The sequence below is a fragment of the Strongylocentrotus purpuratus genome, unplaced genomic scaffold (assembly GCF_000002235.5).
Source record: "Strongylocentrotus purpuratus isolate Spur 01 unplaced genomic scaffold, Spur_5.0 spur5_contig_853, whole genome shotgun sequence".
Classification (NCBI taxonomy): domain Eukaryota; kingdom Metazoa; phylum Echinodermata; class Echinoidea; order Camarodonta; family Strongylocentrotidae; genus Strongylocentrotus; species Strongylocentrotus purpuratus.
Window position 1 is genome coordinate 280,857 of NW_022145561.1, and position 26,322 is coordinate 307,178.

Below are 26,322 nucleotides of genomic sequence, written 5' to 3' on the forward strand. Positions count from 1 at the left end.
TGAAACCATTTTTTTGTGAATTTATTATTTCTACAATTTGAATTTGCAATATACTTTTCGTTTTTGAAGTAATTTATAATCGAAACTCTAATACTATCAAAGTCGGGCAATTGTTTCTTTATTTTGCAAGTATACACCATCTGTCGCACCACAATCAGTATACAATTCAATGCATAATTATTTGAACCTTTTAAACCAAATAATTTATCTTGTAATGAAAATGTTAATTTATTTCCGGTTCCAGTATTAATCCAGTGTTCTAACCTACCCCAAATATTTTTAACATTTATTGATTTTCATTTGAAACAAATACAAAAATATATATTCAAGGTAATTTACATAATAACATACATAAAATAAAATTGGCTTTTCAAGATACAAGTATTGTTGAGCTGTTGAGTTAACAGAAAACTAACAAATCAATAATTCATTTCTAACACTCATGGAAAGAAAAACAAATACAGAAAAAATATCATTTTAAGTAAACAAATTCCTGAATTGAAACCATTTTTTTGTGAATTTATTATTTCTACAATTTGAATTTGCAATATACTTTTCGTTTTTGAAGTAATTTATAATCGAAACTCTAATACTATCAAAGTCGGGCAATTGTTTCTTTATTTTGCAAGTATACACCATCTGTCGCACCACAATCAGTATACAATTCAATGCATAATTATTTGAACCTTTTAAACCAAATAATTTATCTTGTAATGAAAATGTTAATTTATTTCCGGTTCCAGTATTAATCCAGTGTTCTAACCTACCCCAAATATTTTTAACATGCGTACAATCACATAGCAGATGTATAACTGTTTCAATCTGTTCATTACAAAATGTACATTCTTTTCTTGGGACTAAATTCATTTTAAACAGTAGATCGTTCGTATATAATATGCGTTGCAAGACTTTAAACTGAAACCATCGTAAGCCCACATCAATGGTACAATTAAATCCAATAGAACAATATGTTTCCCAACTCTTATCATTCAGGTCGAAAATGCATTTCCATTTAAGAAAACTTTTACATAGTCCTTTTCTTCTCTTTAATAATATTGCATAGATATGTGAACATCCTTTAATACGTTTCATAACAAATGCCATTGTATCTGGGAAAAGAGGTTGTGGCACATTGTTAAAAATAGTACAATTGTTAAACCCTTGTCTAATTGCATCGCATAATCCACGATAAAAAAGAAAATTTATTTGAATATTATACTTTTCTTGAAATTGTTCCAGAGAGAAAAAATCACCATTTGTGTCTAAAATATCGTTAACAAAACGAACTCCCTTTTGACACAATTTTTTATTATATATTGAGCTATTGCCTATTTTAATGTAATCATTATTCCATAAGGGTTGGCAAGAAATGTTATCATGATGCATAGACAAGAGCGTACTATAAGCCATGAACATTTCTTTCCAAAAAAGGTTCTTTGTTTTACCTGCCAGTTCCCGAAAATAATTGTTTCCCATATATAATTTTAAATCTTGCCGTTCAGGTAAGAAAGATTGCAAAAGACAGAGGATATTGCTATCTATTGAGCCAATTACTAATCTCTTAATCCAGGAAATTTTTAATGATTGGCAATGTGTGTATATATCTATCATTTTAACCCCTCCGTCTGAGTAACTTTGTGACATTTGATTTCTACTTATTTTATCAGGTTTCTCCCCCCATATAAATCTATAAAAGTGAGCATTTATATCTTTCAAAAGATTTTCACCAGGATTAGGGAGGGACAAAAAAAGGTAGTTTAATTTGGATACCAACAATGACTTGACGACAGTGATTCTTCCAAGAACAGTTAAGTATCGTCTCAACCACGATGTCATTTGACTTTTTATTTCTTTAAATTTTTCATTATAATTGTGAATTATCAATTTGGGTAAATCCGTACAAAAGTCTATACCTAAATATCTGAAATAATCATCAAACACCCAATTTAGATTTCTATTCAAAAGAACACCATTTTTCTTGTTTTTAAATCCTCCAATCCAAATCGCATGTGTCTTCTGTATATTAACTTTTAAACCAGACATTGCATTGTATTGATCTAAAATGTTTAATGCACTGTTTAATTCCATTACTGACCCATTCAATGTTAGAAGAGTATCGTCTGCATATTGAATTATTTTAAGTTGTCTACCAGGTAAGCTCAAACCAACAATGGAATCGGAATTTCTAAACAAGAGACCTAGTATTTCGGCGCATAACAGAAAGATAAGAGCTGACATGGGATCTCCTTGACGACAACCTCGCTCTATTGAAAATCTTGGAGACAGGTGTCCATTGATTAATACACAGGATTGAGCATTTTCATAGAATACATTAACCCATTTTACAATAGAGGGACCAAACTTAAAAAAGTGCAATACTTTTCTAATAAAATCATGAGAAATAGAATCAAATGCTTTTTCAAAATCTATAAGCAGCAATAAACCAGGAATGTCATTGATATCAGTATACAATAATAAATCATATAACAAACGGATATTCTCTCCAATGAAGCGCCCTGACATAAAGCCTTTCTGGTTTTCATGTATAAGAAAAGGAAGTACGTTCTTTAATCTGTTTGCTATACAAGAGGAACCTAATTTATACACCACGTTCAATAAAGATATGGGTCTCCAATTTTTCAAATAATGTCTATCTTTTTTTCCTTTGGGAATTAAAGTGATGACTCCTAACTTCTGTGTATAGGACATTCCGGATGAATATGCAAAGTTCAAATATCTCACTAAAAATATGTGTAATTCTTTCCAAAAATGTTTGAAAAATTCGACGGTGTATCCATCTAGACCAGGTGATTTATTATTTTTCATATTTATAAGTGCTTGATGAACTTCATCGATGGAGAGTTCTCCTTCGAGCTTCTGTGACATTGAAGCGGTTAATTTACTTATATCTGGATCATTTAATATTGTATTTAAGTCTACATCAACAACAGGATTATTTTTATACAATTTAGAGTAGAATAATACAACTTCTGATATAATATCATCATGCGATGTTATCTCCTTGTTTTCAGTAGTGACCAATTTGCATATACGTTTATTCACAGCATTTCTTTTTTCTAAATTCAAAAAATATTTTGATGGTTTCTCGCCATATTCCATCCATTTAATTTTAGACCTCATCTTTATTCCTTCCATTTTTTCTTTTCTTAGTGATTCTAACTGAACTTTCTTTTCATTTAATATGACTAAAGCTCTATTTTTGTCCGTTTTTGATATCAATGCCTTCTCCAAAGCTATAATTTCTTTCTCTAAATCATATTCTAAATTTACCAATCTTTTTTTCTTTCTGGCTGAGTATAAAATTGTTTCACCTCTAATTATGGTCAACAACGTACAAAAAATAACTGATCATTTACAGTAAATTCATATTGTGTATCTTGTCCTTCTACCTCAATTCTATTTGCATTGTTATTATATGGGACAGAATAGGTCTCAATCGTTTGTTGAATGACATCTTTAATTTTTTCCACATAACTATCATCCCTTAACGACGAATTATTGAATTTCCAGTAACCTCGACCTACCATACAATGATTTAAATTCAAAGATAGCTTGACCAGGGAATGATCGGATCTGTATCCAGGTAAAATTTCTATTTTATTAACGAGTGACAGTAGTTCAGTGGAGACCAAAAAATAATCCAATCTAGCCGCCTTAAACGGAGTAGGTTGCCGCCATGTAAACATTTTTTCCAGGACATGTAATTCTCTCCACGGGTCTATCAAATCTAAATCATTCTTCATTTGATCGACTTTTTTCTTGGCATTAGGATTATTAAGGCGAATATAATTATATGTATCTTTATCAAAATCTTGAACCAAGTTCCAATCTCCGCATAAAATTGTTAATGGATTATCAAAATCCAAAGCAAGTCTTTCAATATCTGCATAAAAACTAACACTATCGTGATTAGGACCATACAAGGATATTAATGTTATGTCATAGCTATATATCTGTAGGTCTAACGCAACAAAATTCCCTTCTTTTGATCGCTCAATCTTATTTACATTAAATTGCACCCCTTCCCTAAACAAAATAGCAACACCTCTGGCATTTGACGCTTTATGGCTGAAAAAACAATTATCTCCCCAAAATCGTTTTATAGAAGCTTCCTCCTCAGCTACAAAATGTGTATCTTGCAAGCAACATATTTGGAACTTTTTTAACTTAACAAATTCTAAAACATCATTTCTTTTTTCGCTATTTCCCAAACCTCGACAGTTCAAAGAAATTATATTGAAACTAGCCATTGAATATTAACTTAACCTCGGTACTATGAAAATCAAATCCTGTGGAGTTTTTCTTTTGTAACATCAAACAAATAACACTGACAGCACTAAGCACTAGTCCACCGAAACAGCTTACATTGCAACACCTATGACAATTACAGCGATGTCTAGCACAAACGAAACTACAAAACAAAAACACATATGTCTCTGATAGCGAGACAAGACGCAATACCAAAAAAGCCACAGGTGACCACATATTTGCTGTGGATCCCCGAAACCCCACCAATCCAACTAAGAGGGAAAATATATCAAACGTTTCTCCCTTGAAAAAAAGGCACACCGGCTTAAATCACACACAATCCTGCTTATTGTATGATAACTTTTGTCATGTCCGGGAAATGTATACACTTAATTATTTTACATATTTACAAATGTGCGACCTCCTATGATTCACACGGGTAACCTAAACACAAACTCCCCTTTCACAGAAGAGGTCAAATATAATAAAAAGATCGATAGCTTGACCGTAGTACTTTTGCGGAAACGACTAGCCCTTGATCATAGTCTTCATTCGTATCATACATGTATATACATTGCTATATGATATTCCTTTAACCTGGCTTTGGATAACAAGATATAAAAACAAAGATTATTAAAATTTTAACCTCCATATTCGGATTTATAATGATTATCAACGTATTTAAAATTATACAGTGGAACTGCTTCTGAGAATTAAAGAAGAAGAAAACTGTATGATCTCTTGCCTTTCATATTAAGTCTCACATCAATATTCTGATATCTTCAAAAAAAGAATTAATCTGTGTAGAACACGTTGCTTTCATATGATTAAAACTATTGGTTAAATAACGTCTTCTCTTTAAAAGAGACAGCAATTTTTTATTTTAATAGGAACCAATTTCTCTTCGTACCTTTTTCCGGAGGTACAAGAGAACAAAACATTCAGCTTCGTTCAAGAAGATTTGTCATTTTTTTTATATGCATCCATAATAACAAGGAAAAAGATCATTAAAAATGCTCTTATATCTTTTCTTATTACAGTACATGTAAATCTTTAGCAGATTATGTAATAGACATACACTAGTACTCAACATCAGTTTTTAGGCATCCAGCCAATAGCAACACCAATAAGTACTAAACACATAAGTTGTATATTATATATATATTATATATATATATAACACGAGCAAACGATGGGTACTCTTTTATGATCTTGAACTATGTCACAGAGGTTGCTGATTGTTTTACTTTAATATTGTTTTACAGTTTAATACATGATTGATTTTTCGTATACCGTATTTGCTGGCGTAAAGGCCGCAGTATTTTTGGAAGAGAAAATATCAAAAAGTCTGGGTGCGGCCTATGCGCAACAACATTAAAAAATCGGTGGTCAAAACAGCACGTATTCGTACATATGGGACTACAATGACTATACCAGTTAATGTACAAAAACTACAAAGGTACAGGACATTTTTAGAATAACTCCACACATCTTACCGACCATTTCGTGTTATATTGTTGACATGAAGTTTTGTCAATCTCATGAATAAACTTCATAACTTATTTTTCAAACAAAAACTACCAGTAGATCTAGATCTAAGTTCATGCCATCGCTGAAGCAACCTCAGTCCTAGCCAGCCCATGCGCGCCCAGCTATGGCGCAATACACGACTGTTCAACTGCGGCAGGAGAGGGCAGTATGGGGGGGGGGGGGGGTGCGGCCTTAACGCCGGCAAATATGGTACTATGTAAGTACATGTAAATGAATAGATGAATAAAGTTGTACCTTCCTTCTGCATTCTCTTATCTTTTTTCACCCTTTCATATGTTTTGTTGTTTTGATACAGTCTGGAGAAACACCACTTCATATTGCATGCCTCTATGGCCAGATTACATGTGCAAGGATTCTCATTAGTGCAGAGTGTGATATCAACATGAAAAATAAGGTATGGGACTACATGATTTGAAATATTGAGTGTGGGGGGGGGGGGTTACAGACTTTATGTCTAGGAGCACCGGCTCAAGCTCAATATTCTTAATGTTTATCAAGAGCTCAGGGCCCGTATTCAATTCGATGCTTCATCTTTGTCAGTATTTTACTTAGCGTTTAGCTTAGATACTGTAAGTAAAATGGCTCAAGGCTTAGTCAGATCACATCTAAGTATTAATTTTTAGAAAGCAACCTGTTAGAATACCTCTCCTGATGGCCATTGTGACATCGCATAGTCAATCCAAAATTATCCGCAATAAATGCGGTGCATTACGGGTATATGCGTGCTTACGTAATTGGGCACAACTTATAATGACTGTATGAAAACCACATGCCTGCCAATCAAGGCCTCCAAATATTTTGGGCTTGATCCCTGCTAAAGCTGTCTTAAACTACGAGTATTATACTTTGCCACAATCTTCAACTGAATATGGAAGTTGGCAAAGTAATTTTTCTAAGCCGAAAATTGGTTAAAATATACACATTTGTGCTATGATAAGTGTTGAATTGAATAGCAGCCTTGGTACTCACTCGTGTATTTGACTTTGGATGATGTCTGTTGAGAGCCAGAAGGGAAAGGTAATGTAAAGTTTTGGGTAATTTTGAAAAATGGATGGATAGTAATTCTATGAAATTTTGGTATATTTGGATGCCCATGTGGATGTTTTATTGGCACTAGAAAAAATTAGCCCCTAAAACACTTCTGCTTTCGAGAAATTGAATAATAAAAAAAATTTACTGATGCCCCTGGTAAATTTCAAATATTTTGAATCGCGCCTAAGGCCATTCCATGGTAGCTGTTTCCATAAAAATCTCAGAATATGCAGTTCTGATATATAATTTATAAACGGGAATAGCAAATTGGTCGATTGTACTGTACTTGTAGTCAAGAAACATTGTTTTATAGCTAAAGTAATATCAATCTTGAGAGGGAGATATACAACATAACAAGTTTATTATTGTCAATGTCATTACGTTGTCAACCGCGACAACGATCATTAAATATTGTAAAATCGCATATGCTTCCAATATGTTTATTTGAACAAAATTCATGACCCCATACCAAAACTTTGTATTACCTTTAAGGTATATGAGTTGATGCCCTTCTGTCTCCGAACAATAGCCTAGCCTGAGTTCTCCCAGGCTTAATGATAATGATTATGATGATGATGGCAACGATGACGACAACGATAATGATAACAACAACATTTATATGCCGCATAAACATCAAATGGGGTGCTCAAGGCACTCAAAACCAAACTGCTATTATGCAGGGGTCACAAATTTGTACTAATATCCCTATTTTCCCATTGTCTTACCAAATTTTCATTGTCTGAAAATTGTTTGTACGGCGTTCGTATCAGTTCGTAATGGCATTTGTGACCGAGGCTTTACCTAGGCTTTGAGCGCATCTGCTTATGTTATTAAAATGGAAGTTCCAAAGAATGACTTGATTGCCTTTGGTTTCCCATACGCTCAGGAGGGTAACACACCTCTGCACATCGCAGCTGGACTTGGCAAACTCAAGATTGCAAGGCTTCTCTTAGAGTCACAGTGTGAGGTCAAGATACGCAACAAGGTAAGATCAACTTACACCTATTACGGATGGACATTCATCGTTTTCTTAACAAATTCATTGTGATTGTCTCCGTCAGTGTCGTCTCAATAACATTCCGTACATGTTTCTTCACTTTAATCTCATGATGGTCACCGCCAAGAAGCCGGGACAGAATCAAGATAGTGATTTTACACATGTTAATCTACATGCGCAGAAGATAATAACTCGCTTAAATCATGGGAAATCGATGTGCAGTTCTGGTTTATAATCGGAAATTGTTGTTCCGTGTACTGTATTTTATTTTGAAAAACATGTAGATATTACCAGATAGAGGTTATATTTGGATTGGTTGTGATTTAAAATCCTGTTTCCCTCAATTTCTTCATAATATTCTACAGTTACAACACACAGGGCTTGTACAGATCATGGCCTGCTAATTGTTTTATAAGGTCATGGGTGTGTGCGAATGTGTGCAAATCAGTAATAATACATTTCATATCACCAAAATCGTCTGCTGTTTAACTTTGCTGCTCCCCATTGGGGATGTTTTTATTTAAGACACACTCTTACAGACCACACCATCCAAACAAAACCCAAGAGAGGAAAACTGCTCCTTTGTCAATGACCGAAAATGATTACGCAGTCGTTATTGTTAAAACAGCTTAATGGTTTCATTAAGATGCACATAATCAGAAGGCGGCGACTACATTGGATCAAAGAAAGAATCATGTTGAATGTCCATCCGTAATAGGTTCTTGGATCAACTTGCACTATTACCTCTAAAGTTGGAATATTTGTTCTTGCCTCTTTTCATGAAATGATTTAGTCAATATGGTTTATCCAATCCAATCCAAAAGATATTTGAAATAGCGCCTTTTCCTTGCAGTTACAAAGCGCTGCACACACCGCTCCACAATTGGGCCGCTTATAAACAAAAGTTCTGAGAGATCAGTCAAGTATATGTAGACTGGTAATAAAATACTTTCTAGCAGAATAGATGTGACCTCAGTAATTTCTTGGAAGTGGTCAACAGATGAGGCCATCTGCGCAACAGTAGGTACATGTAGCTGGTTCCACAGTTATGCATCAACCAATGGGAAAGACAATTTACCAGAAAGAATTCAAATCTTCTCTCAACTTTTTTGATCAATTTATATGAATCTTTAGATTGCTCAATGTTCTGAGGAGATATAAACTCTATCTATTTAGAAGAAATCTTATTCTCACAATCGCTTCATTAAAAGAGGTGAACAAAAAGTATTCAATTTTTTTAGGGCAACAGTGTATCAAGGAAATTTGTCTTATATCAAAATGAGGATTTTATGGTGATAAGTGGGTTTATTAAAAGCAACAAGACAATGGTAGCAGGATGCAGCAGGTCAAATATGACTACGGTAGCCAACTGCTCCCGTCACATTGTGAGATCAAAATATGCAAAAATGTTAGAACAGCTTAGCAAGGAAAGTTTTCTTATACAAAAATTAGGATTTTATGTTCAATGGGTTTATTAAAGTGACTTGGTATTAAACATTGCCTCATATGCTGAAAAAAAATCCTGTATTTAGCTCATGCTGCAATGATAATTATAAACCTTTAGGTCAGTCAGAATCCCATGACATTTACAAGCCGATCGCCTGTCTGATTTTCAAGATATTTATGATTGGAAATCAAATTTCATTTTTAGTTTTCCGAACGGTTATAATACTACAGTCTATTGGGGAAAATGAGTATGATAAAACTGGTCACTCAAAGATTTTTACTTTTTGGAGGCACTTCATGATCATTTTGAAGCGCAATTTTGTTAGGGCTTCAATATTACACCATATCACAGACACTGATAAAAGGTAGGGCCATGCATCTCAGATTAATTTTTTTTAAAGATGCCTTAAAAGCAACAAGACAGAGGTAGTAGGCAAGCCTACTTCTGGAGTCACATTGGGGGATCAAGGTGTAATAATATTGTTTTTGTTAATTTCTTTGCTGTCCGCAGAGCAATCAGACCCCTCTAGATGTAGCCCGACAGACCGACCAGCGCGATGCAGCACTTCTCATCATTGGAGCACATAGGGTAAGCTCAATCTACATCTATTTCATTCCAAGTTCTTGACATAATGTTTGCAGAAACCTCCCCATTTGCTTCATGTTATTATGCATACTGTCAATGGATGATAAAACCTTGTAACTCAATGTCTGGCAATTTAGTTGTTCTGATAAGCTCGTGAAATGCATATCTCCAAAAAGTAACGCCACAGGCGACTTTTACACATAAGGAAGATTTTCAATGCCCTTGAAGCACGGAAGGTTTTTTACTCTCCTTAAAATTGAATATGTTTTAGTTACAACACTTTATTACCACACCGACCATACACGTTATAAACTCGCTTTAAGCATGGATTTTAAATACTAGCACTGGCTATGCAACTCCCCAACCCCTAGCCCCAAAGGAAATGGTGATATATTATAGGCTGACAGATAAACAGACACAAGAAGAAAACAAGTTGACCCGTATGCAAGAAGGTCACCCTGCCCTGCTCGTAAACACAGCGATAAGGCCACCCTTTGAAGTCAGGTCAGTGGAGTCGTTATGGTTGACACTTTGTGGTGTGGGCTGATTGCTCTTATGTCAAATTACTTCTTTACTTTTTGAACAGCTTGTTGTCAATATAGGATATTTTGTATGACAACTTTGACATGACTATCAAACTGAGAAAATGAAAATTAGGGTAATATAGTGCAGAAGACAAATGTAATCATTAGTGTAAACTTTGGGCGCTTACAACTTCCAACTGGATATAACTCTGACCTTTAATTATAAACCATGTGAGCATGATATGAAATTTTGGAAGCTCTGTTCCTTCATTTTTTCTTTCAATTCTTCTACCCTTTGTAAAAGATGATAACAAGACCTACACTTATACCGGTGAGTTGGCTCAGTCAGTAGAGCGTCCGCCTCACAACTGGGAGGTCGTGGGTTCGAACCCCGGCCGCGTCATACCAAAAGACGTTAAAAGACGGGAGTTGCTGCTACCTTGTTTGGCGTTCAACAATAAGGGGATAGAGCAACGTCGACCTGGCGATGATGCTCAGTGGCTGCCGGGCTCACAATCAATTGGGCAAAAAGAATTTCCATTTTTAGTTTAACTTAATAAAATTTGGAGTGGACTTTAAAAGATTATAATTATTATAATTATTATAACACACAAAGCATCATCAATATTGCTGATTGAATATTTTGTTTATATTTTTATTGCCAATTTGCAGATGAAGAAAGGGAAGCTCTCGTTTTTCTCTCGGAACAAGAAGAAGGATAGTAGCAAGCTGGATGGCTTTGGAAATTCATCTCATCATCACCAAAGTGACAGTTCACCTAATGATAAACATAAACGCAAGCACACCGATGATAGGGTATGTTTAAAATGTAATAATAGACACTGATTAGTTATGTAACCTGTTATGATGCATCCAATAAAAGCGTTGACTGTATCATTATCCGGGCCAGAATTTCACGCAACTTTAATATCACTACAAGTTCATTGACATCCCATTGAAATCTGTGTATTGTTATTAAAGGTAAAGACCAGTTATGGTCATGCGATTGCATTGTGAAAGAAACGTTGTAGAATCAATCAGAAAAGGTTGATCATCTAGCATATAAGTGTTGGTGTGTACTGCAAGGTTCTGGAATCATCAAAATGATAAGAAATTTGGCCCAGTCTTGGTAAAGTTACAAGCTCTGTACACAAAAAGATGTACAAGTATATGGGACTATGCGACACATGCGCGACATGTGCGCGATATCTATCAGGTCCAAATAGATTTTGTATGATCACGTATTCGTGAAAACATATTCTTTCTCCACATGATTGGTAATAAGAGCTGCCATTTCATTTTTTGAGACAGGGGCATTTCCAAAACTGGTCTTTACTTTTAACAGGTGTTTCAATCTGATGTCAACAAACTTGTATTTACAGGACGGTTTCGTGAAATGATGCTCTGCGCTCTAAGATTTCCTTATGTTAACAGAATTTTGGGACTAAGAGTCGCGGTTTAACTGATTTACCAGCATTTCCAATGTACTTTTCTTTGTGTGTATGACATTATATTATAATTTTACTCATGGATATTTAATGTAATATGCACTTTATACAAAATGTATATCTTATATATGTCAATGGTCTTACTACATGAAGTTGTGCAGGTCAGCAATATTAATATTAATTCATTTCTCTCTCTCTCTCTCTCTCTCTCTGATTTGTCAGAGAGGTGATGATGATATGGATGGGGGCCAGGGTGGGGCTAGGATCCGAGGACGGAGAGAGATGGAAGCTGGGGACAGACATTCTTCAGGAAGCAGTAAAGGAAAGTCAAAGAAGAAGAGAGACAAGGTAAATATCGAAAATCAACATCTTATTCCCTAACAGTCTATTGTCATCTTTTAGTGACATTATAGCTTTATCTCTTGATCCAGAATGCTCTGCATTACAAATTCTACATGAGCAGAAAGCGCACAAAATCACTGAAAGGTAGTGTAGTGGCAAATACTGGTTAACGTCTTTTTTGGACAACTGCATGTAGACGAATGGACTTGATGATATATATACATAATATTTGTTTTTATTTTGTTGGTATAACTATGAAAGAGTGGAAAATACAAATAATTGGTGTCAATTTGAAGAGGTAAATCTGATTCCTTTAAAACTTTAGAAAACTCTGAACTGCTCTGAGTTAAGCCACCGTGACACATGGACACAAATTGTTTATGCCGTGGCATGCAATTGGGTATGCCATGGAACAGTGAGGGAAGGCAAGTGCTATGGTGCATGATAGATGAAAAACTGTGCACTAGTTATTTTTAGATCAGAGCAAAAATTAGGAAGTTACAAGCTTTTGAATTTGTAATCGATCATACGCAAATTGACAACTTTGTGTGACGTGTCTTGAAAGGTCCCCAGCCATTTGATCTTTACTTGAACATTTATAATTTCTCTAATTATGCATGCCCCTAAAATTAATCACTGCAAATAATACACAACCCCTGTATGAACAAATAATATTCCTTTCTCGGCAACTAAGAAAATAGAAATTTTAAGAAACATTTCTGTTCAGAGTTAATGAGAGAGGACCTTGTATCATCATTATTACCATTTTTGTCTCCGTTACCATCATCATCATTGTCGTTATTATTATTATTGTAATCATCATCATCACTTTATTATTATTATTATTCTAATCATCATCATCATCATCATAATTTTTATTATCCGTTATTGTTATTATTAGAAGTAGTAGTCGCAAAAATGTCTTTGATATTTTTCTTCTAATGGTTGTTCAGAGTCAAGGACAGAACCTCTTTGTGAGAGAGGAGATGAAGAAACATTTGAAGTCGGAGAAGAAACTCCAGGAACAAATCCATCTTGGTCGGGAGTTGGGGAATTGCCAACACACAGAGCAGGGGAACCCCCATTTCAGGACTCAACTCTTCAAAGACAAGACTGGAAAGGTACTTCATGTAAGCAAGAAATGTTTGATTACTTCAGTAGCACAATCCTTATGAAGTTTAATATACCTCATACATAGATTGTCATTCACGATTGGTCAAAACTATATCACATGACAAGGAGCATTTCGATCTATCATTGCGTCAGAGGGTTTGATAGCTACTATTGAACCCTGTAATAGAACTCCTAACCCCTCCGCGACTTTTGCACATACACAGCGTACAAGATTTCAAATGCGCGCTCAATCCATGCAACTTACACTGGGCCATAGTAGCTGCATTACCTTACTGCAGTACCTGTAAACATGTACAGTATAGATTGGATTTCCATATGTTGGATTTCTTTTAGCGTTGTATATTTGAAACATCCTCATGAGCAGTCAATATTTGTATATTATTTGTGACAGTTTATGAATGAATGACCCATATGTTATTACAATGAATGTACCAATCATTAAAGCATGTTTTGCTCTTGATGTAATGGGTTCCATGTGAATGTAATGTATTCAAAATAGAAGCTGCACATATTACTTCTACAAAGAGATATTGCATTTTAAATATCCAACGCTAAAAGAAATCCAACATACGGAAATCCAATCTATACAGGTACTGCAGTAAGGTAGTGCAGTTACTGCGGTTCAGCGTAAATTGCATGGCTTGAGTGCCGTGACACCGCGGGAGTTGCCAGCTGGAGGGCATTTTAAATCGTGTACGCTCTGTGTGTGTGCAAAAGTCACGGAGGGGTTAGGCGTTCTATCACAGAGTTTGGGCGTTCTATCACAGAGTTTGGGCGTTCTATCATTTGACCTTAGGTCAATTGATAGAACGCCAAAACCCAAATCATTGTCATGTGATCTAGTTTTGACCAATCAGTGAATAAGAATCTATGTATGAGATATATAATATCCTTTATTTTCGTTATACTCCTTATCCTTTTACCTATAGAATTTTTTTTTTTTGGGGGGGGGGGGGAGGGGGGGCGGGGCGGGGATTGGTTTTACACATTGGTACACTTTTAACAAGATGCTGGGTTCAGGTATTTGTTCAAAATTGGGTATAAGAAAGGAAACCAGTTGGGGCATTGTTCCACAAAATGTTCAAAAGTACAAGTTGGCCGATATCCAATTTAAATGAGTTTAACTTTTAATACACACATTTCTATCTGATGTCGGCAAGCTTAGACTTCTGACAGTTTCGTGGAACAATGCTCTGCGGTCTAAGATTTTGTTATGTCAAACAGAATTTTGGGACCAAGAGTTGGGGTTTAACGGAGCTACAAGAATATGGACCAAAGCGTTTACCTATTATGTTATGTTTTGAAGATGGATGTTTGGAACGATTTTTCTTAAATTTGAAACTGAAATGATCTAATTATGCTTGACCATTTATCTCACTCAGGTTCCCATGCCGGTGCACTGCAACTGTACCCCTTACATCAAGAAACTTGAGAACCAGGTGGAAGCGAGTAAAGAGAGACTCCTGCATGAAATAGATATATCCAAAGCTCGCTTTGAGAGCAGAATGAACAACATGGAGAAGCGTATGACCCACCAAGCTCAGTGCATGGATCAACTGTGCAAGGAACGAATAGCAGCTGAGAAAGGGGACTGCATTCATAGGATAGATAAGAGAGCAAGAGAGGAGAGGAAGGCATGGTCGGAGGAGCATGATGCTCGGACAGATGTGCTGAGGAGAGAACTGAGGCACTGGTTTGAGTCAAGGATTCAGCCTCTCCATGAGCAGTTGAGCAGGACCATGGATGATGCAGAGACTGCATCTTCTACGAGGAGAAGTCGTCCCAGGGCGGGGTTCTACCGGTTGAATGGTCGCGAGGTGGTCACTCATCGAAAGAGATCAAAATCACTCGGGAATGTCAGTGATTGTGATTTAGAGGAAGAAGACGAGGAAGATAGCGATGAAGAGAGCGAAGACGAAAGTGAAGATGAGGAGGAGGAGAAAGAGCATGCAAGGAAGAACAGCCGTGTCAAGGAGCGTCCTGTATCCTCCAGTCAACCTAGCGAACAGTCTCCTCACCACTATAAGAAGACAGAGACGGCAAAAGCTAAGGACTATGCCAAGTCTGGTGCCATTCCAAAGTCATCCAGGAGTGGCAGCTTTAGACTAGCAGTTAGCGATGAAGATCGTGCCAGTGGCAGCAGTAGCAATAGTGGTACACCTCTCAGTATGGTTGATGGTACTTACCGACCTCCGCTCATTACTGCTCATGAACACTCCCCTAACACTGATTCCCATCACTCGCTTCCCGCCAATTTTGTCTTTCCATCTCAAGAAACGGACGATACTGAATCTTCAGAATCCTCGGAATCTGAAACCACATCTCAGCAATCGCTGGAGACGGTGTCGTACAAACCCAAATCAATAAGCGGTGTATCATCGTCCACCAGAGACTCTGGTCTTCACACCTTGAAGGGGTCCAGTGTGTCATCAGATCGAAGGTCGCATGGCCCCACCAGGGCAGACTTGATAGCCTATCAAGCCCTTACCGTCAATGCTAGACCACCCCCACCGTTACATGCTCAAGTGCGTCCCCGTCATCCAGTAAGCACTCAACCACCACCAGCAGAGTTACGCATACAAGCAAGCTACACACCTCCGTTCAGCCCACCTGTCTCGCCAACTTCAACTGCATCTCAACCGCGTTCAACGTCAACCCTCGCATCATCAGACGGACATAGAGTTGCTACACCAAGTACAGAGCAACCTTCAAGTGACAACCCTTCTCCAACAGACTCTGGGAAAGCTCACAGCACATCCTCTGGAATTTCGTCTGGGGAGGCGTCATCTCTTCAAAACTCCTCCCCGATCAAATATAATATCATCAGCCCCCACAGTGGACAGTCATACCAGGGGACCTACAACCCTCGTTCCTCATCCTCAAGCCATCAGCCTGATCTCTTTAAGGTCATCAAGTCTGAGACTATGAAAAAATCTCATGATGAACCACCACCTCCCTACAGGAGTAAAGATAGTGCTTCATCTGACAATAGATATAGGGTTGCCCAACCATACCTTCAAAATGTAAACAATGCAAACAATGATCAATCTTTGAATCAGAGTAGATCAAACGAAGTTCCCCCAAAAATTGGACATGCCCCAACATTGAGCAATCATTATGCAAGCTCATTACCTGGAGGTAGGACGATTTCACGTACAGATCAAAAGAGAATTGGCAGTGGAAGCGACTCAAGTACTAATGTTAAGACACAAAGCATGGGGTACTCTGCTGCACCCTCTAGATCAGCAGCCAGTCGGCTTGGTGTGACCCCTACTCTGGGTGCTGTTCGAGGTGTGTCCAGTAACAATAATACTACCTCTGGAAAGGGTCTCAATCAGCTTCATCTACAACCAAGAACTCAAGCTTCCCAGCAGTCCCTTCCACCAGGGTACTCAGTGGTCCAGGGAAGGAGCGGGAGCAACGGTGCTGTGTTTGCCATCACCAGAACCAACCAGTCACATGCCGGTAACCTCAACCGGCCAGAGATACCAGTCAACAAAAACAACAATGCAGCACCGAATTCAACGTCAACATTCGTCCACTCTGGCTCAATAACATCTAGCACCTCAAGAACGTTCAACAACCATGCAACATCAGGCAATCAGTACAATGTTCCTGCTGGTGCCGGTACAAGAAACAATGGTACCTTTAATGCTCCGAATAATAATTTTCATTGTTCTGGTGGAACAAAGGACAGTACTAGCGGTAACCGGGCTACTTCTTCCTCACACTCCAATAGGACAAGCAGGGAAAGCTATGCAAGTAATGGTACTTTGAGTTCAGATACCAGAAATCCTGTTCGAATAGGCGGTGCAATCAATGGCGCCGATCACTCTTCCACAAACTACACCATAGACAAACGGACTAGTGGTACCAGCAATAGCATCCCCGGTGTTAATTCCATGAGTACTAACAGAAGAAGTGGTGCAGCTTTCATTAGTAATGGTGCCAGTAACGGTGCAAGTCTTGTCAGTACTGTTGAAAGTTTTAATAGGACTGCTGCTCCAGAACAGAAATTGAAATACACCAGGGAAATTATTCTTTGAGTTGGCAAGTTTGAGCAGAATTCATGTTATTTATCTATTGTAGTGTAATTGATCTGTATCATGTATGCATCTAGAAATAATACCTTGACAGTATTCATATATCTCCAAGATCCCAAGTTTTTATAGTTATCTTGAGTTCTGGTGTGGGATCGATAGAAACTGATTTCTCAATGGATAAAAACAAATCATCCAGTTATTATTCAAGAATACATGTACTATGTTGTACATGTAAATATCTGCGGTACAGTTTTTGGTAATTGCTCAATTATAAGCAAAGAAAAATAACAACATTGACAAGGTGGTCTTATATGCAAATGTAAGTTGTGCTTTTCAATGAAATTGATTTCCAGAAAGTCGTTGATTGTAATTTATGAAATATTTTGCTGGTCTAAACAGCGCAACCACTGCATGATAATTGACTCAGAGTGTATTTGAGTCAGTTTCTCTTGAAATGCAACATCGTTATCAGAACTGGAGACTAGTTTTTAAATGGATAACTGTGAGCATGATGTGAATAAAAGCTTTATGGAATAAAGTCTGTGTCTGCAGACTACGTATTTGAGCACTTCATAACAATAGCACTACAAGACTTAACAGTACTCCTCCTCTTTCATTCCTCCAAGGATCAATTGTCGTCCTTTAGTTTTCATATCCAACAAACCTGGCAAGTCGTGGGGCTTACGATCAGTATTCCATATTACCTCTTTGAATAGGATGAAATGGTAACTATTTCTTTTTGCGAGATTTGAAATTCTCAAGCCATAACCAATCCACCAAATCTGCAATGAAAACTTGATTATTTTACTCTCCTTTGTGTGGGTATTTCTAAAGGAAAAAGCAGCCGCAGAAGCATTTTTACTAATACCATGAATCATTGTTGATAAAAAGTGAACCCTTTTCCAATAGAACTCTTTTCCATCAATGATATCAATATTTATATTGGGTTGGGATGTTGGGATATATGAAAATAATACTGCAAGGTACAGACATTTGGCACAGGATAATTTATGCACTCTGAAGAAAGAACTTGATATTATGCAGGTTAGGTTTTCAATGGAAATTATGGAAATTGGAAAATGTGCATTACTATAGTGAAACCTGTATGTAAAGACTGCTCAAGGGAGACAAGAAAAGTGGTCTTTACAGGCAGGTGGTCTCTATGTATAGGTTGCTTTAGTACATGTTTCAATGAGAAACTATTTTTGAGTGGAACAAAAAATGTGGTTTCTATAGACCTATGTAGACAGATTGTTGCGAAAGCAGGTTTGACTTTTTTAGACCACATATCAAACATATTGGCCCGAATTCACAAAGGAGATTTATCGACAAACCTAGGTTTATGTGCGTCATATGACGCGTTTTGACGCGTTTTTACAAACCTTAAAACGCGTCAAAACGCTTCATATGACGCACATAAACCTAGGTTTGTCAACAAACCTCCTTTGTGAATTTGGGCCATTCAGTTTGGATAAATTTTTGGATCCACTACACTAAGCCAGTGTGTAATTTGGAGTGGCAGTTGGTATGTTAGAATATGACATTGCTATCTGTATTATAGGTTAATGTAAACCTATAGTTTGATGATCATCTTCAACAGCTTCAAGATATTTTTAAACATGCAGAACATCTGTGTTGTATACTTCCATAGGCTTAAGGGGAATCAGTCGCCAAATATAAACACTAATAGAGGAAAATTGAAATATGCACACCTAGCGTGTATAGAATAAAGGCCCAACAAACAACTTTTTTTTTTTTTTTTTTTTTTTTAATTTAAACAAAATTATGTATGTGATCCACATCGGACAGTTGACTGGTGTGTATGTACAGGCTCATCCATTAGTCTAATGACAAGTCGCTTTTATCTTCATTTATAAAGATTTGGAATTTCCAATTTTTCTTTACAAATGTAATATTGTAGATGAACATTTAAATGTAATATACTTTTTTGGAACCCAACACTTCCAGAGCAAGTTATATTTTTGTGATTTATTCCTTTTCAGCTGTCCAAGTGGTTATAAATGATTCTTTCTTGCCCTTTTCTAACAATGCTTTCATAATTTATATGAAATCAACAATATGCCTTGAGTAACTGCTTTCACAATTTAAATGTAGAAAGAATTCCTGAGATTTTATAGCAATTTCCATATCGATGTTATGTGTATTTTATATGATGTCCTGCATGTAGGACTCCCCGTTGTCTTTCCAATTGTTTCTACTATCTTTTTTTAGAAGTGCTTTTTATCTGACAAAAAAAGTAAACCCAACTTTGGTAGCCCCTAATAAAAAATGACTAGTTGAAATTGGATTTTAAATAGAATTTTTAAAGGTGTTGCCAATTTAAAATCTTGTCGCGTTCACTTTGCCCATACAGTATTTTTTACACAATTGAAATACACCCAGACTGATTCTGTGGGCCCTGTCTATCTTATAAACATTCATGATTGATTCATATTGATTGCAACATGATATTAATCACAGCTATATATTAAAGTTAAAGACCAGTTATGGTCATGCGATTGCATTGTGAAAGAAATGTGGAATCGATCAGAAAAGGTTGATCATCTAGCATATAAGTATTGGTGTGTACTGCAAGGTTCTGGAATCATCAAAGTTATAAGAAAATTGGCTCAGTCTTGGTAAAGTTACCAGCACTGTACACAGAAAGATGTATATGGGACTCAGTACGTATTAGTAAAAACATATTCTTTCACATGATTGGTAATAAGAGCTTCCATTTCATTTTTTTGAGAGGGGGGGGGGGCATTTCCAAAACTGGTCTTTATCTTTAAAGAGGTAGTTGTCTTGTTTGGTGTTTGATTCCCTTGCAATCAATCTGGATCAATTGGAACTCCCTATAAGACGAATCTAGTTCCACATTGTATTTATTTTAACCCTTGACGGCCCTATCAATACATGATGATGATCACAAGATTTATCTTGACCAGGGGGTGTTTCACAAATATCCTAAGTCGGACTTAACTCTAAGTTGGACTTAAAAAGTATGGAGAGCCATTTGTAGCCTTAAAATAACATATATTCAAAAGAGAAAATTCAACTATTTTTTACTTTTTATAAATTCCACATCAAGAACATGAAATCTCCCATGATAATAGATAATATGAATGATTTGAATCAACATTTGATACCTTTTAAAATAACTTTTACAATAACTTTTACAAAATATTTTCAAGGATGCTAATGGCTTTCCATTATTGTTAAGTCCAACTTAGAGATAAGTTCAACTTAGGATCTTTGTGAAACACCTCCCTGACCTAACATTTGATATTACCTTGAAGTATTTTATCATACAAAGAAGACTACAGTGTACCAATCACTAAAACAGGTTTTGCTCTTGATGTAAGGGATTCCATCTTGCGGTACAGGTTTCGAAATCAAAGCTGTAAATGCTATTACTAAACTATCCAGTTCAGTTGTATACGTTTGCATCTGAAGCCTTGTCCGACTTGTGTTCCCTGCGCAACGTCTAATGTTATCCTTTATTTTTTGTCATATTCTACAGAATGCCATTTTCAATTTTTGTTAAAGATTAGTTTTATACATTATATGATTCTAGCTACACACATATTATTTCAGGTGATTGGCACACTTTAACAACTGTGAAGAAGTTAGATATCATACAAGTCAAATCCTACATTGCAAGGGTTATCCCATGTTATATTCAGCTGTGTATTCCTATTTATGGTATCTCTCATCGCTTTCATATTCATATTCATCAAAAGTGAAGTACTATTTACCATTTGTACTCGTGTGATTTTGTATTTATGACAGTTTTTGTACATATTTATACATAAGATATATAATAAATTACAAATCATAATCATTGCATTTAAGTAATATTATTTCAAGTGAATTTAAGCATTATCTAATGAAGTAATTAGGGGTTACATCGAAATTAAGATGAATGTTGCAATTATGTTAACTTCTAAAAAAATGGCAGCAATTTGTCGATGGAGAACAGATATAGGATTTCAATGAGGCTTATTATAAGGGGAGAAACCGCCTCTCCCCCCCCCCCCCCCCCATTTCAAACGTGTTAGAAAAATAATGAATTGGAGATATACAAGAAAGAAGAAAAAGGATTTATGATGGTAAAAAGAGTAATTTGAGATTTTGAGAAGAAGTGGGTAAAAATGAGATGAGATAGACATTACACTCTAATTGACAAAAGATGAGGAAGAGAAAAAGACGAGAGATAGAGAGAAGAGGGGATCAGGAGAGGGACGAGCAAGATGGAGAATGAGGGAGAGGTTGGGGTTAATGTTAGATGGGAAGAAACAGAGAGGAATTGACAGAAAATACAAAGTTCATAGTAGGATAGGAGCGATAAAAGGGAAAGTGAATAAAGAAAAGAAAATAAAGGGGGAAAAAAATAAGACAGGAAAGAAAATAAGATAGGAGAGAAGCAAAGGCGATAGAAAGGAAGAGAAGAAGAAGAGAAAAGAGACGTGAAATGGGACGGAGAAAAGAAAAGGAAGGAAAAGTGAAGGAAAATACTAATGAAAAATAAAACTTAAATAAACAAAAGAGAAGAAAAGAAAGTTGAAACCCACAGAGCATGCATCTATACAACGAAGATGAGTGGATATGAAAGCAATACGGAGCAGATTTACTTACCCACAAAGCATTCTATTTCTTAAAGGAGTAAACGAAAATGAAAGTATTCAAGTGGAAAGTACAACTTAAACGTTGATTATATAGTTCCACAATAAGATTTGTTTAAAAACCTTTATTGTTTTTCAAATGCTTTCCTTTTCTTCATCAAGGCCTTTGGATTTCGAGTGTTTAGCTGACTAAAGGTGAATCTTTACTAACTTAATGATATCACAATGACATCAAGACTCAGTGGCGTGTCTGGGCCTTGGCTTCGAGGGGGGGGGGGGGCGTTGGGTACATCATTCGAGCCAATAGTGATAATTAAAATGTTAATAAGCCTTAATTTGTATAGCGCATAGTAAACCAGAGTCTGTCTACATGCTCTACGCGCTTAACAAGGTAAATAAAATAAGAAAGAAAATAACATTTTATGCTGACGAAATGGGGTAAAACAATGCGAAAAATAATACCACTAGTACATCTCATACAATGAAGACGATTAATTTCTAAGACTTAATAATACAACAAATTACCAAGTACATCATATGATAAGCTTATAAAAGAAATGGCCCTGGAAAACTTTGTGATCAATATTCAGAGAAAAGTATCAATAACTATAGCTGTACGAACTTCAAAATCAATCATTAATGTGATTCAAGCCAACTAACAAAAAATATATAAACAAAAGAGTTTAACGATCCATGTATTTCGAGATTTCAAAAATTACTTGGACGGCGGGAAAGAGGGGGGGGGTTAGGGTGATGTATGTTCTTCTAAATCTGTCTAATCTCTTTTTTAATATTTTGTAAATTTTATAATTTTGTTTTCGATGTACTATTATCACGGTAAGTAGCAGCGGTATCCAATCGATGTATAGTTATATGTATTTGTATTTAAGAATACGTACACTTATGATTTCATACAGTTTTAACAGTAATTTGAAGATTATTCACCTTGCAATAATTTCCCCACTAAACTGAAACCGTCACGTATCATCATTTTCCCTTGGACTCGGAAATTTGTCGGGGGGGGGGGGGCAAAAATAATGCCCCTAGTCCCCCCCCCCCCCCCAGCCCCCTTCAAATACATCAGTGTCAAGACTGGGGAAGCGTAGAATTTCATTTTCTTCAAGTTGCGTGACAGTATTGAGTTTTGGTAATAGTGTTTAGTTTCAAGAGGATCGGTAGCTTCATTACAATATCTTAAATTGATAGAAATAAAGTTGCTTACTTACAAGCTCATGCTTTCTTAGCTGTCAGGTAAAACAAGATAACCAAAGTGGGGAAGAATCGAGATGAACATAATGAAAGTAGTGCTATAATATTATCATTCAAGAGCATAATAAATCAATTTAATAGCTGATATCAAATCATTTTCCCCACCACATCTGGTATCAGCACATTTTGTTCTTCTTTTTCACTCAGTTGTGTATGTGTACTTAATGGTAGGACACACCCTTCCCTCCACAGGGGAAATTAAGGACAGTCCGACACTTTCTAATTTTAAACGTATATTTAAACTGTATATTTTGCCTGTTTAATTTGCCAACTTCATTTGTTTTGTCATGTACTGTACGTCGCTTTTATGACTGTCATATTGTTGTGATTTTTTTTTTTTTTTTTTTTTTTTTTTTTTTTAATATATAAAATATCCAAAATATCTATTATTGTACTGAGGATTAGCCTCGACATATATAAGCCCTTTGCTGGTCTGTGTTTATGGACATTAGATTTTGTTCGCTATTTTTTTCTCTTAATATTATTGTTTGTTAATTTTGTGTTACTTTGCATTTTTTATATGACTGAACATATATGTGTATGTATATTTGTTTTGTTATGAGCCACATATGGAAAATAAAATTGAACTTGTGGCACGTGCCCACCATGCCCCCTTCTGTATCAGTCAGTTAAAGATACATGTTTTAGACTTAAACCGGTATAGTCCGGTAAATGTCTACAGATCAGGATCAGCGGATCCAGGATTTAGTCAAGGGAGTCGGGGGATTCTTGTGAATAAATGGTCTGGTCAACAAGTTTACAGGGAGCTAATCAGACAGTTAGTAGAGACATAGCACTTCGGCTTCGGGTATGCCACGTTGATCATTAAAGGGAAAGTCTACCCTAATATTTGGTTGGTTTAAATAAAAGCAGAAAAATGAGAATGACAAATAAGTGAAAGTTTGAGCAGTATCCGATTGAAAATAGGAAAGCTATATGGTGAATGTATAATTGAACATTTTTTTGAAGTTTGTTTAGTACAGGGCATACGAGAGGGAAGCTCGCAAGATACGTCAGAGAGTTTCTAATTTGTGTTTGATTTATCGCACCAAAAATTCACAACTTTCTTATTTTTAATCGGTTTTTCTCTAACTTACACTAACCTCTTTCTCTCTCATTTTCTGCTTTATTTTAAAAAAACTAACATAATACCAGGTATGGTGTGCCCACTTCCTAAATCCTTAACGGCACTAGGGCGTGTCACCTTAGATACAAAACCGCCATGCTGCTGCCAATGACATCAAGCAACTAGTCGCTTAATATGATGGCGGTCTCCCGTGTTCACAAATTCCAATAATTGTGAATTTTAAAGCCACATTGTACTACTTGTAGCTACTTGCTCCCTTCATATAGAAAACTTCCCAAATCGTTGCCTGTTGGTCCCCCATGATCCTCTTTTCTTATGTTAATTGAGAGCTGAGTTAATGAGATAGCCACCTGTCAGTGACCTCACTGGGTGGTCTAATCCCTTCTGGCTGATCTAGTATAACCGACCTTTAATTCTAAATTAACAATAATATTTATGTCTGAAAATGTGTTCATATATATGTTTTCTGTTATATAACATTTTTTTGTATTACGTTATTGAACGCATAGATAAAATTCAAACAAACAAAAAACACAACGCCCAACAAAAATACAAGTACAAATCTAGAATAATTCTTTAAATCATTTTATTCAGCCAGAAATTGGCTTAACGTGTCTCACATAATTATATTCACATTTTTACAGAAAATAAAGTTGAGCAAATCTGCCTCATTTGAGAAAACAAATCGAAGCATACTTTAACACCGCTAAAGTTCATAGCATTTGAATCTTTTAAGATTAAAAGTTGACATACAATTTATCCAACATGTTCAAGACACTTGATGCATGGTTTTCACAAAACCATAGTCACAAAAGAGATCAGAAGAGAAACAAGAAATATATACACATTACAAACATGTAGTCGTCCCAGTGAACAATCCCTATTGCTTAGGACAACACTCAATACTCAAAGAAAATCTTATTTACATATTGCATTTCTTTTCTTACAAGAGGAAGATTCTGTTGAAGGCACTTTTATAGCCTGAAGTCAAATATTTCACGAAACATTTTCACATTAAATAGCATATTTTGTTGAAAATAGATTTAACAAGTTCTGCGAAACTTTGACAAATTCATGTTGCGATATCAGCCCCTACGATACAACACATTGAATTTTATGAAATATATTTCTAAAACCTCTCTGCATTGAATAAGGCATACTTAATTTTCTTTTTTTCAATAAAATTTATAAAATTCGTGGACTTCTCCTAAAAAGCTATAGACTGCATTTTGGGCAAAGATGCAAGCGCTAAATAGTCACCACTCCTATGAAAGGCACTTTGTCATTGCATATTGACATTTTGAATCGTATTTGTCGATTTCGTTTACCAAGGCAACGAGACATTTTTCATAGAGCTGTTTATAATTGTCGAATAGAAAGACATGACAAGTCCTGATTGTTTTGTTTTCAAAAGATTAATTCTTTTTAGTGTTATAGACGCATACTATAACGCATTCTAAGTCATTATTTATTTCTACTTGACAGCAACATGGGTAATATAAAGACACTGATACAATTTCAACGTAAATTTATACGTATAAAATGAAATGGAATGATTTGAAAGGTGCAGTTTGGAAGATAATCTTTGGTCATTACAATATATTTCAAGGCACATTACGACGATAGCAATAGATGATTTCTATCTAATCTGAGTTACAAATCAATGAAAACATGTTTCATGTAATAAATTGATGATTTATATTTAATATTTGAAGCCATTTGATGACCTCAGAGAATAGTGTTTACCATTCTAATAGATCATGATAATTGAAACCAGTGCATTCAGTCCCTACCGAAAGACATTGATCAACACATCAATTATTGTTGGATATCATGACTCAAAGCTGGCATGATTATATATATTTTTTTTTTATGACCGGACTTTCGACCTTTATGGGAGGGGGAGAGAGGGGCCAGTGCCCCTGCATACGTTTTAAACCAACTTCATACTCTAATGAGTGTTTTAATA

The 26,322-nt window shown here is 35.9% G+C and overlaps 1 protein-coding gene across 3 annotated transcripts in view; it reads left to right on the top strand.

Annotated features, from left to right (window-relative positions):
• Positions 1-18,744, top strand: part of LOC115918954 (ankyrin repeat domain-containing protein 36B-like) — a 35,027-nt gene extending 16,283 nt beyond the window's left edge. For 2 of the 3 annotated variants that reach the window (XM_030995539.1, XM_030995528.1), the window contains 7 exons: positions 6,116-6,214; positions 7,739-7,837; positions 9,807-9,884; positions 11,078-11,221; positions 12,076-12,201; positions 13,149-13,325; positions 14,712-18,744. In XM_030995539.1, the coding sequence (XP_030851399.1) occupies positions 6,116-6,214; positions 7,739-7,837; positions 9,807-9,884; positions 11,078-11,221; positions 12,076-12,201; positions 13,149-13,325; positions 14,712-17,375 (3,387 nt within the window). In that variant the 3' untranslated portion in view covers positions 17,376-18,744. The remainder of the gene's footprint in view (positions 1-6,115; positions 6,215-7,738; positions 7,838-9,806; positions 9,885-11,077; positions 11,222-12,075; positions 12,202-13,148; positions 13,326-14,711) is intronic. The other variant, XM_030995534.1, reaches the window with a different exon arrangement.
• The last annotated feature ends 7,578 nt before the right edge of the window (positions 18,745-26,322 follow it).